The 12,199-nt window shown below is 44.9% G+C and overlaps 1 protein-coding gene across 2 annotated transcripts; it reads left to right on the forward strand.

Moving 5' to 3' along the window:
- The first annotated feature begins 200 nt into the window (after window positions 1-200).
- On the forward strand, window positions 201-11,520 carry LOC135241390 (sterol 26-hydroxylase, mitochondrial). 2 transcript variants are annotated; one of them, XM_064311715.1, is made up of 9 exons: window positions 201-657; window positions 1,638-1,828; window positions 2,578-2,777; window positions 3,527-3,724; window positions 4,711-4,874; window positions 8,569-8,735; window positions 9,829-9,910; window positions 10,204-10,410; window positions 10,721-11,520. In XM_064311715.1, exons 1-9 carry the CDS (start codon window positions 436-438, stop codon window positions 10,835-10,837), a joined length of 1,548 nt encoding a protein of 515 aa, XP_064167785.1. In that variant the 5' UTR covers window positions 201-435; the 3' UTR covers window positions 10,838-11,520. The 2 variants fall into 2 exon arrangements, with proteins under 2 accessions (XP_064167785.1, XP_064167786.1); XM_064311716.1 differs by lacking the exon at window positions 201-657 and adding an exon at window positions 1,248-1,374.
- Window positions 11,521-12,199: the final 679 nt, after the last annotated feature.

Consider the following 12,199-nt stretch of genomic DNA (forward strand, 5'->3'; position numbering starts at 1 on the left):
AAATTTATAGACAAACTGTTTAATATTGCATTACGTTTTCTAGAAGAGTCAGGAGGTAGCCTACTTTGATAACCATGGGCTGAAGGAACCTTTTAGTTCCTTGAAAAGTAGTTCCGGGTACTTTTGGTGGAAACGCGGCTATAGTCAGACTCGCCGTTCTTATACATCTCTGCAAGTTATTGTGGTCTCGTGTGGCGTACTGTGGATGATTACGGCATTGCAGCTGTCATTACATCTTTGACTATACAAATGCAGCAGCTTTAACCATAACATTAAAAAAGCTGTACTTTCGTTTTTGGAAAGGATTTGACGTGACAAAAAAATGAATGGGCGTATCCAAACAACTTTTTACCCAATTGGTTAAGAGAAGCGTTCGGAGCCTCGCAGCTGAATGCATTTCCACAGCCACTTTCTGCTGATGATGATATAGCTAGAATGTCTGCTGCCTCTGCGTTGAAACCGGCCTGGCGGCGTGCGCGATTCTGGGCACAGAAGGTGTACAGTACTTCGCCAAAGTTTGGAGCCAGCGACTTGCAAATGGCCCCCTCCAGTTCGGAGAAATTCAGAACCATTGACGACTTACCTGGGCCAAGTCTAGCCACTACTGTCTACTGGCTTTTCGTGAAGGGTTACGCGGACAAGAGCCACGCAATGCAGGTAAAATATTTTATTCTTTAAAAAAAAAAAAAAATCAGTTTTCCTTGCAGTGTTAAAATTTAACAGAGGAAAAAAATAAGCGTGCGTATATTTTTGTTTATTTGTTTAGCACGTCAAAGACACAAAGACGTTTTGCAGAAAACGGGAAATCCCCATTTCCCCTCTCAAAAAAGGTTTTTAAAAGTACCCTGGAAGAAATCTCTGGAAATCCCCGCAAGTGTGAGCGAGCCCAGCGAGTTAATCATACATGTTTAGCCTTATTCTGTGAAAGCAAATGAGCCTAAATACACCTTCCAACAGAAGACATGATTCTCACCTACATGACAGGGACGCACCTACTGAACAACTATAAAGGACAGAATCTTTTAAAATTATATTCCGTTTATGTTGCTTTTCAAGACTTCCTTACAGCTGAAATGTTTTGCCAAGAAATGCACCAAAATATGTTTTCCAAAGTAAAATCAGACGGAGCAACATTATGCGTAGGCTACTGAATATTCATGTATTGTCTTTTCCGACAAGCGCAAAAAAAATGAATCCTGCACGTTTAAAGTAATTAAAACGCCACGATAAACACTTTTAGGCCGATACCACATAATGTCAATTAAATACTATTTAAACATGCAATTAGAAACAGTGCCAAATTAGCCTAGCCTGTTTTTTATGCAGGTAGTTTCAGGACTTGTTTTATCTGCAAGGAGCAACGTAACTTTCGGAGTTAAGGAGCTTTATTTGAGTCTTGGCGTAGTATTTCAAGGCGACCGCTCCTTAGTAGCCTATTTTTATAATAATTTAGTATTATTATAACGGTTGTAATCCTTGGATTATAGTTAAAGCCAATTTTGATGCGTATGGTTTCGCGTAAACAGAAAGTACACTTTCTAGGAGAACGAAGCGTTGTTTGAGTAAGCTGTGAATGGAATGGAATGTACTGAATCTGACTAAAGGAGCAGCTCATCCAAATGCAACCTTGTCCCCAGGTAGAACACCGGCGACTGTATGGTTCGATTTGGCGTTCGCGATTCGGCCCTTTCGACATCGTGAATGTGGCGCATCCCGAGCTTATTGCTCAGGTTATCCGACAAGAGGGACGCTACCCAGTCCGGACAGATTTACCACACTGGAAGGAGTACCGCAACATGAGGGGACAAGCCTACGGACTTCACGTCGAGTGAGTGACTATAAATGTAGGCATCACATTTTTAACGAACTGTGTTAAATCAGAGCGACCTGTCCGACATCTTACGCAGTTGAACAAGGATGGCTGTGTGGTTCTGGACTTCCTGCCTGCATCCGTTCGTAATTATTTAATTATCCCAATCATATTTATGATCCGACACAGGCAACTGCACATGTAAGCTTGGTTTACTCTGCTAGTAAGCAGGTGCTGGTGTGTACAGATAATTTTCGAACAGAGCCAGAAAAACTAGCTCACACACACAGCCCTTCCAGGAATGACTCTGCCCACCCCTTATTTGTAGTAGCTCCTTTAAGTTGAATGAGGATACTATCAACAACAGGAGGATGATTTTAGCCATAATTCTTCCTCTCAGTAAGCCTGTGCTTCATAGTCAAATGCAGCTTGTTTGTTTAAAGTGTAACAAAAAGCTCCAGTGTCATGTTATACAATCTGAGAAATAATGGTACAGTGGAGGTACGGTTTTGTTCTTTAGGGAACACATTTCCAAAATATACCTTGAAAGTACAATAATGCTCAGTTTGGGTACTAATAAGTACCTTTACAAGTAAAGAAGGTAGAAATTAATTGTGTATTTCTGGCTTGGGGTACAGGTTTTTGTACCTATAGGGTACCACACCAGTGGCACTTTTGGGCACTTTTTAAATACCTTTTTTTTCTGAGGGCGTAGTGCTTTTCCTGTGAGTCGCTGTTGCCTAACTTTACCCTCCCCCCCCCCCCAGTACAGGCCCAGAGTGGTACCGTATCCGTAGCGCCCTGAACCCTAAGATGCTGAAGCTGCAGGAGGTGTCCGCGTTTGCGCCTGTGATCCACCAGGTGGTGACGGACCTGCTGCGTCGCCTGGAGACCCTGCGGCTGCGGAGCCTGGACCAGGCCACCGTCCGCGACCTCGCAGGAGAGCTCTACAAGTTCGGGTTCGAAGGTCAGTTCCCTTGGGGTCGGCCCCAGCAACAACCCGGGCTACTGCTGCGCTACTACAGAGCAGGACAGCCAGAGCCCCACTTCCCTCTCCCTCCCCCCGCCCCCCCCTCCCAAAACCAAAACCAAAACCAAAGCCTGGCGCCTTGTATCAGATCTCCATGGGGAAAACAATAAGCTTTATTTATTTAAACATTAGAAAAAATTTTCCGTCAGTTTTTGGTTTACAGTATACAAACAACAAATATACATCGATTAACAGACTACACATAAATACAACGCTGAGCAAATGGTGTAGCGTACGTGCTCCTGCAACACGACCCGGTGCTTTCCCGATAGCATTAACCTGAAGCCGCACATCCTGCGCCCAGGAGCGAATTTCTCGGGCGATGACATCGCCTCCAGTCATTTCCAATGAGAGCTGATTCTTCGCGTCCACGAGGCATGTTGGGATAGAGCTGGCGACGCGAGAAAAGTCTGTGAAGCGACCGGAAGTGACGGGGAGCGTGCCGCGATAACCAATCAGAGGAATGATCTGACGTGTACATCGTCCCCCGCTTCAAAATTTATCAGGCCCATAAGCAACCGATTGTGGGGGGGGGGAGGGGGGGCGGGGCGAGCGATGCCAGGAGACCTGGTTGGTGGATGTGTGTGGACTCAACCCTTAGTTTGATGTGGAGCAGCGGTTGGACCGTCCCTACGCTCCTCTATTTCTGGCCGGGTGTCCAGTGTCCTCCTTCCTTGCGCTCGCAGGCATTTCCTCCATCTTGTTCGAGACCCGGCTGGGCTGCCTGGAGGACCAGATCCCGGCCGACACGCAGCGCTTCATCGCGGCAGTGGGCGCCATGCTCACCCTGTCGGAGACCGTCCTCTTCTTCCCCCGCTGGACCCGCCGCGTCCTGCCGTTCTGGGCCAACTTCGTCCAGGCCTGGGACGACCTCTACAGCGTGGGTACGGCTCGCGTCCCCCCACTGTACCTAGTTAGGATAATTTGATTATGTTAGTGTATCTGGCAGGATTGCTTTTGTATGATTAGGTGTGATTCCAGTGCTAGTTTGTACTTGGTAGGATTCTTGCTTGCTGAACAAGCTTACTCTACAGGGTTGGAGTCCTGATCGATGTGGTCACTTCTGGCACTACGATCCTTACTTCACTCTAGTGTTTCTTTTGCGCCTCTACATCATGAAACCTATGCACTTGTACGTCGCTCTGGATAAGAGCGTCTGCTAAATGCCTATAATGTAATGTAATGGGGCGCGGGGCAAGCGGGTGGGGTCACCGTGGTGTGATGGGAAGGGCTGGGGGGTACATTACATTTCAGATTTAACAATTGATGAAATGAATTAAAACTCAGTTTGCAGGTTGAAAATGTACATTTTTTGGTCATTTATGAATGATAAACTGAATTTTAGTGCATTACCTGAACTCTGTTATTGTTACTCTCTATCAGTCAGACAAATCAAAGTCAAAGTGCTGCGTTTGTAGTCATGGAGATTCTTAACTCAACAGACACAATAAAACACCCTGACTGGTTCAGATTCCTTCCATGAAAAGCATGTCATAGGTAAATGATTTTGAGCCAGGTCTTTACTGTAACCTAGGTCATCTGGCACTGTACAGTATGTGTGGCTGAGGATAGACAAATGAAAGAAAACAAGAATAGGAAGAAAATAAAGATTATGAGGGAATCCAAAGCCTTCTGTATTATTAGCAGGTTAGCTGGAGTATAATACGAATGCTGTAGTGTCTAATCATGACTGGTTTCTAATTAGATCAACTGATTAACTGTGTGTGTTTATGGGTGTGCTTGTGCTTTTGTTTGTTTGTGTGTCTTTGTGCCTGGATTTGTCTTTGTGTGTGTGTATGTCTGCATGTGTGCCTGTGTGCCTGTGTAAGCTTGTGTGTTTGTTTGTGTGTGTATGTGTATGTGTGTGCAGCTCAGCGTCTGATTGACAGGAAGGTTGAGGAGATCGCTGAGAAGGTGATGAAGGGGGAACAGGTGGAGGGTATGTACCTGACATACCTGCTATCCAGTAGCAAGCTGTCCATGGGGGAGCTGTACATAAGCATCACAGAGCTACTGCTTGGAGGAGTTGACACGGTGAGCAGCACCTGCTTGGCTAATGTTAGCCTGTGTGGTTATACTGGCTGCGTATCTGGAATGGCCTCGCTAATGTTAGCCTGTGTGGTTATACTGGCTGCTTATCTGGAATGGCCTCGCTAACGTTAGCCTGTGTGGTTATACTGGCTGCTTATCTGGAATGGCCTCGCTAACGTTAGCCTGTGTGGTTATACTGGCTGCTTATCTGGAATGGCCTCGCTAACGTTAGCCTGTGTGGTTATACTGGCTGCGTATCTGGAATGGCCTCGCTGACGTTAGCCTGTGTGGTTATACTGGCTGCGTATCTGGAATGGCCTCGCTGACGTTAGCCTGTGTGGTTATACTGGCTGCTTATCTGGAATGGCCTCGCTAACGTTAGCCTGTGTGGTTATACTGGCTGCTTATCTGGAATGGCCTTGCTGACGTTAGACTGTGTTGTTGTCCTGAAAGCCAAACCCACCATTCTTCTGTCTCACTGTCTTAGAGCTTGAATGGTTTCTCGGACCAGGAAACCAAGGCCTTTAGCATGACAAGATTTATTTAGGCTTTGTTCTCTTCTGTGTAATGTTTTTATTGGCCTCGCCAGGACAACATATGTTCAAGGAATTAATAATGCATAATTCAGGACAACACTTTTGTAAAATTCATTACAACACTATACAACAGCCAACATTTTTGGCATTTAATTATGATGAGAGCAGCAGATCACAGGTATGACCAGTTCAAATAAAACAAAAAACAAAAAAAAAAAAACAAGAGAAGAGGGTTGTGTTAAAGTTAAAAGAGACTCAGTATGTGAGGTTGAACTGAATTCAGTTGAACTTCAGTGAGTTTATTTTATTTGATATTACATTACCGGCATTTGGCAGACGCTCTTATCCAGAGCGAACGTACAACAAAGTGTATAATCAAAACCAGGAAAAAGTGTGTTGAAAAACCTAGAGGGAAGTACAGTTCCAAGTGCAGGGAACGACCGCGTAGTTTAACTTGGACCCTGTAGGTTAATCTGACTAACACAACAAAAACAGCAACAAAGCAGCCTATGCAAATAAAACAAGCAGTAGTTGAGTAGGCACAAGTGTAATAACTAAGTCAACTAAGATAAACAGCTTACCTAGCTACACCCCTAAGATTACATAAGCCGCGTTTCCACCAAAATTACCCGGAACTTTCAGTCCCAGGAACTACTTTACCAGGAACTAAAAGGTTCCTTCAGCCAATGGTTGTCTGCGTTTCCACCGGGGTCTAAAGTCCCGCGAAGATTAGGCAAATTAGCCCACTGACGTATGAAAAAGCGGCGTTGTCGTCGGTCCATCTGTCATATGATTTCTTCTGTAACCCCATACTACCACCGAAGTAGCCTACATTATTTTCTAATAACCGGAACAGCCCGGAGGGGTTTATTCCACTTATATACAACGGGTTACCAACAATGACTATATATGGTTACTTTTGTATTTATTGATTTTTATCGATTTAATCACATGGAATTGAAATATTCTTCTGCAGCCGTTTGGGCATATTTTACCGCTGTCAAGCAAAACTGTCGTTGGTAGTTGAACTTGGACCGTTATGCAACAAATATGATATAACAGGCCAATAGTCAGATTGTAACTGTTTTATATATCCTCTCAAACACATTCATTATGTTTTTATGCGAACATTCGCTTTCATGTCTTGACATCTGAAGCGACAGAATGCATTCACATTTCCAATATAGGCTAACTGGCAACAACAGCAGAAAACATGCACACGTTGTAAACAATTTGCTGTTTGATTACTTTCTCATCATCAATTCCATATAGGCTAATCGCAAAATGACAAGAATAGAACGAAAACTCGGACTTGCGTGAAAATTTTAATTAGTAGTGGTACAGCCACCGTTTGTTTTCCTTCGAAGTTACTGCTAGCCGAGCAGCGAAGTGTGCCCTCCAGATGCGAACCATGCACCATAAATTAGTCCATAGTCTTCCTGGTCTTTTTGTGGAACTGAAGAATGGCAGAGTAAAATTACGGCAGTCAGAAAAAGCTAAAGGTACGATTACTAGAATTAACCTGTTATTTTACCCTGACAAAAAGTGCGGAAGGTGATTTCCAGTTTGCTTTTACTGTATCACCAATGTGAATTACGCAGAACTACCGCATACCTCACATAACTGTATCAAACGTTTTGAGTCAATTACAACGGGCTAAGAAAATCCGGAAGAAAATATTCAGCAACCGAATTAATCCGTTTGAATGTTTTAGTACGTAATATGCTGTCCCAGCACGAATGCTTAGCATTTAATAAAACGAATACTAAAGCAAGAAAAGAACAGAAGAGCACACGTTATAATTCCAAGACGTTGGCAGGCTATAACCAAAAGTAGGCTACTGCGCCGCATAACATACAAGTTTGATTTGAAGTTATTATGAAAATAAATTGGTTTGCGCCTGCATATTTTCAAACATGGCGCCTGAAAATAGACACAAAAAAATCCTGTGAGTACTCGACCAATCAGAAATGTTCAGCGCTGCAAACTCCACCCAAAAGGTTCCTGTACTTTCGGAAAGTACTACCCCCCGAGCAGGAACCTTTTGGGGGGTAAAACAAAGCCCCCAGAACTAAATTTAGACCCTAGTTCCTGCGGTGGAAACGCACTGAGTTCCTCAAAAGGTTCCTAGTTCCGGGGTATAGTTCCTGCGGTGGAAACGCGGCTATAGTCAATTAGAGACTACAGGGAGGTAGGGAGGGATAGGGAGAGGTGCAGCCTGAAGAGGTGAGTCTTCAGTCGTCGTTTGAAGGCGGTCAGGGTCTCAGCTGTTCTGACCTCCACGGGAAGGTCATTCCACCATCGTGGAGCCAAAACAGACAGGAGATGTGTTCTTGCTGAAGCAGCACACCGAAGCATTTGATTATTTATGCTCCACTTTAAAAACAGAGCATGTGAGTACAGATGGGTGCGGTTCAGCTATGAATGTGCTATGAATGAGGTGACTTAGGTGCATTAACTGTCTTAACGACTACTTGTATTTTTTCCATAGACTGCGTTGTTGCCGTTCTCGTTGTGTTAGTGTTAATCAGTTTAACCTTCAGGGTCCAAGTTGAACTATGCGGTTGTTCCCTGCACTTGGACCGGTACTTCTCTCTAGGGTTTTCGTCATACTTGTTCCTGGTTATGGTTATACACTTTGTTGTACGTCGCTCTGGATTAGAGCGTCTGCCAAATGCCTGTAATGTAATGTAATGTAATGAATGTAGTGAAATGTAAGAGAGCCGGTCAGCGATGTCAAAGGCGCTGTTTTTCCACCGTTGGTGCCATGCTGGAAAATTTGATATCTATCTATGCTGAGTGAAACCAGCTCTGCAGCATTCCGTATTCGTTTGTTTGTTTTTTGTTTATATTCCGTATTGCCGCTGGTGACATGAGGCTGAGGTAATGCTCGACGAAATGGGATTTACAGAAGGCGTATGTTGCAAAACTGTATTACCAAGAGATTGCAGCCCCTGCTCAAAATATGAGCAAACGTACAAATAACTGGCACTTTAAGACACTGCAGTATATTAATAAACATATATGCTGCTGCGATAACTTCTCAGTATATTTTCATTGTAATTCCCTCTATATTTTCAGTAGTGTATTGCGGTGTGCTCTGTTTCTGTGAGAAGGAGGAAAGAACCCTGGGTGAACTAAGCGCACGGCTCCTTCTTTAGACATCCAACACCCTCTCCTGGACTCTGTACCACCTGTCCCGGGATGAGCCTGCCCAGGAGCGGCTGTACCGGGAGGTCACCTCCGTGTGCCCGGGGAAACAGCAGCCCACCACGGAGCACCTGAACAGGATGCCTTACCTGAAGGCTGTCATCAAGGAGATACTCAGGTAAGTCTAGTTGCCGGAGGGCGAGATTTAAAGAATCTGATGCTTTGGTGTATTCACGATCTGTATTATGGTTCTAGGTTAGCGCACTACCTGATATTTACTGCTAGTCTTTGCTAATGTAAGTCAGGTGGATGCACTTTTGTTATCTGTCATGTTAATTTACCGCTTTCTTGATAATGAGCGTAATGCAGTGTGCATACAATAGAGCCATAGTGGGCTGTTAAGTAATGATGCGTTTTGACAGATCATTATACAGTTCCGTTGCTTTGCCCAATCAACATGTTTTGCACTCCAGGGCAGAGCACAGTGATTTTAATCGCATGCCAACATCTTGTTCTTTCATTTTCGCCCTGCTCTGTCTTGCCCAAAAATGCCAGAGGCATTTCTCCACGGAGACTGCTCGGTAGTCGAGTAATTTCCGGCATAATTTGGAACTGAGCTGTTAGCTACGCGGCCCCTCCTTGGTTCCAAGACCTGAATTGGCTGCTGATTGCAAGGTGACCACAATAAAAACCTGCAGGCGCTGCAGCACTCGAAGACTGGCTCCCTGGAGCAAGCCAAAACACATCGGTTTGCAGTGCTGTGCTGGATCTGATGTGGGAAACGAATCAGCAGCAGACACGATGCACAGCCTTTAGCAGCTCTGTCTAATTCTGGATCCATGTTTGCTTTTCCTCTGTGGCTCTTTTTCCCTTAGCATGTCTAAAAAAAGCAACAAGATGTTGCCATGAAGCCTAATTTTGAGGTTTTATTGCAAATAGTTGTACGGGGTCCGCTTTTCATACCATACCATAGCGTAATGATTTGCTTGTGGTTTGAAATCAGTAATTGTCAAGGGTAGCAAAACACAGAATTTTATTAGCATACACAGCTAAAACTAAACAGCTATTGACAAAGATAATTATACATGCAGTACATGCTTTTATCAGACCCCATGCCCCTCTCTCCTCTTGTGTGTTCTGTGTCTGTCTCTCGTGCTCGACTGTACTGTTTGTCTGTGTTCCCCTTGACCGTAAGGTCTGTCTCTGTGTTCCTGAACCCTGCGTGGTGTATCCGTGTCTCTAGACCGTGGAGGCTCTTTGTGTCTCTGCAGGTTGTACCCGGTCGTTCCTGGGAATGGACGCCTCACAGTGGACAATGAGGTCATTGTGGACAATTACTGGTTCCCGAAGAAGGTAAGTTTTGTTTTTACAAATCCCATTTCTGTTTCTTAAATTTTATTTCCTGTTTAATTTCACTCTTTCCTGGGTTTGACCAGAATAATAATGTGTGCGATTTTTCATTCGTTTTATGCTGTGATTATGATCATAATTGTGTACGCTACTTGTGTAACCGTAACTGATTAAAACTGTAATTGTATGGTTATTTGAAATGACAGTTGCCCTTTCATAATTGTGGGTTGCTGACCCTAGATGTGCTTTCTGTTCTCTCACTCTCTCTCTCTCTCTCTATCTGTCTACCTGTGCAGACACAGTTTCACCTGTGCCACTATGCTACGAGCCGCGACGATGCAGAGTTTCCGGAACCCGACCGCTTTTTCCCTGAGCGCTGGTTGAGGGGGAGCCCCACCAGGTCCCAGCACCACCCCTACAGCTCCATCCCGTTTGGGGTGGGGGTCCGTGCCTGTGTGGGCAAGAGGGTGGCCGAGCTGGAGATGTACTTTGCCCTGTCTCGAGTGAGTGTGAGGGGCAGGGGTGGGGTGTAATTGGGACTTTATGTTTTCAGAGTTGGCGGCAATGAGATACAAAGTGTTGGATACCCAAAATCTGAACGCCTGCTTGCATTTGATTGGTTGGTTGCAGCTGAATCTTAGACTGGATGTGGCCTCCAAGAGGAATGCCTGATCAATTCTGTGAATTGTACAAACTCGCTATTTTGCATCTACTCTCAGGCTTCCCTGTGCGTACGCACCTCACGCCCTGTTCTCTCTGTCTGTGTGACCCTCTCCCCTCCACCTGTCCCCCACCCTGCCACGCCCTACCAAGCTGATACAGGCCTACCAGATCCGGCCAGAGGACGATCCCGTTACCGTGGAGCCCAAGACTCGGACCCTCCTGATCCCCGCTGGACCAATCAACCTCCGCTTCCTCCCCCGAGCCTGAGGGGGGGCTCCAGCGTGGTGGGAAAGCTACCGGCTCTGGAGCCTGGTGGAACCAGAGATGATATAAATAGACAATATAAGTATGAGAGGAGACCTATTGGTCAGTCTTGTTTCCCTGTGCACTAGAATCCTTAATAGGGAGTGTTTCACCGTTCTTCACTGGAAAACCAGTAGCTTTCACGTGTTGGTATGAAGATGATTTGTAAATGGTTGTGAGCCTAATGTCTGCGGCAGCTAGTGACCATTCACGAGTGTTGTGTCCCCTTGTCTCACCTGCACTACAGATGGTCTGAGTCTTCAGATGATCTGTGTTGGGGGACCTGGAAATATTTATAGCGAGGTCAGAAACAGTGCTTTTGAACTTTCGAGCTTTCCTGATCCTTGTGGTAAAGTCTGAAACTAAGAAGTTCACTTTTATATATCTTGTTGTATGCCGTATGTTTTGAATTTTTAATTGGCATGGTTAATGTGTGAAGGTTTTAGGGGAGGTGTGTTCGCAGTGAAGTACAGAGTATAGACCGCTTGATGCGTGCAGTTGGACAGATGTAGTATTGTCCCATGTATTTTCAAGCCTGAAAACTAAACCTGTATTATTTTATAGAATTAACATTTTTGTAAAAGTTTTTGTATTAACAATATTAATAAAACCAATTACACAGGAGAGAAAAATAATCCTGCAGCTCACATCCGGCTGAATTTTGTTTCACCCTCGCTGTGTGTTTTTTTTTTTTTAAGAACGTGAGGTTTTCCGTACTTTACCCCAGAATCTTCAGGTGTTCTGTTTAAGTGGTTTAATGATCATGTTTCAACCAGCTTATCAAATGTGCCTGATAACATCAATGAGTTCATACAGTCCTGACGGCTAAAATAACCAACATTATACTCTTTTCTCGCTGGAGAGCTGGAAGCAGGCTGGCTCATTATACCCCTTTCCCACTGTAGAGCAGGAACCAGGCTGGCTCATTATAGCCCTTTCCCACTGTAGAGCAGGAACCAGGCTGGCTCATTATAGCCCTTTCCCACTGTAGAGCTGGAACCAGGCTGGCTCATTATAGCCCTTTCCCACTGTAGAGCTGAACCAGGCTGGCTCATTATAGCCCTTTCCCACTGTAGAGCTGAACCAGGCTGGCTCTTATAACCCTTTCCACTGTAGAGCTGAACCAGGCTGGCTCATTTACCCTTTCCCACTGTAGAGCTGAACCAGGCTGGCTCATTATAGCCCTTTCCCACTGTAGAGCGAACCAGGCTGGCTCATTATCCCCAAAGCTGACCTGCTCATTATACTCCTTTTCCACTGTTAGCTAACTGGCTGATTCATTATAGCTCCAATGAGAACTGGACCGCCCAGTTTAGCCTGATGCCA

This window comes from Anguilla rostrata, chromosome 15 (genome assembly GCF_018555375.3).
Source record: "Anguilla rostrata isolate EN2019 chromosome 15, ASM1855537v3, whole genome shotgun sequence".
Taxonomy (NCBI): Eukaryota; Metazoa; Chordata; class Actinopteri; order Anguilliformes; family Anguillidae; genus Anguilla; species Anguilla rostrata.

Bases quoted from the DNA above. Each gene is read 5' to 3' on its own strand.
- LOC135241390 (XM_064311715.1), top strand. From the start codon at position 436: ATGTCTGCTGCCTCTGCGTTGAAACCGGCCTGGCGGCGTGCGCGATTC. The intron at 1,829-2,577 runs GTGAGTGACTAT...CCCCCCCCCCAG, and splicing joins GCCTACGGACTTCACGTCGA to TACAGGCCCAGAGTGGTACC. The intron at 2,778-3,526 runs GTCAGTTCCCTT...TTGCGCTCGCAG, and splicing joins CTACAAGTTCGGGTTCGAAG to GCATTTCCTCCATCTTGTTC.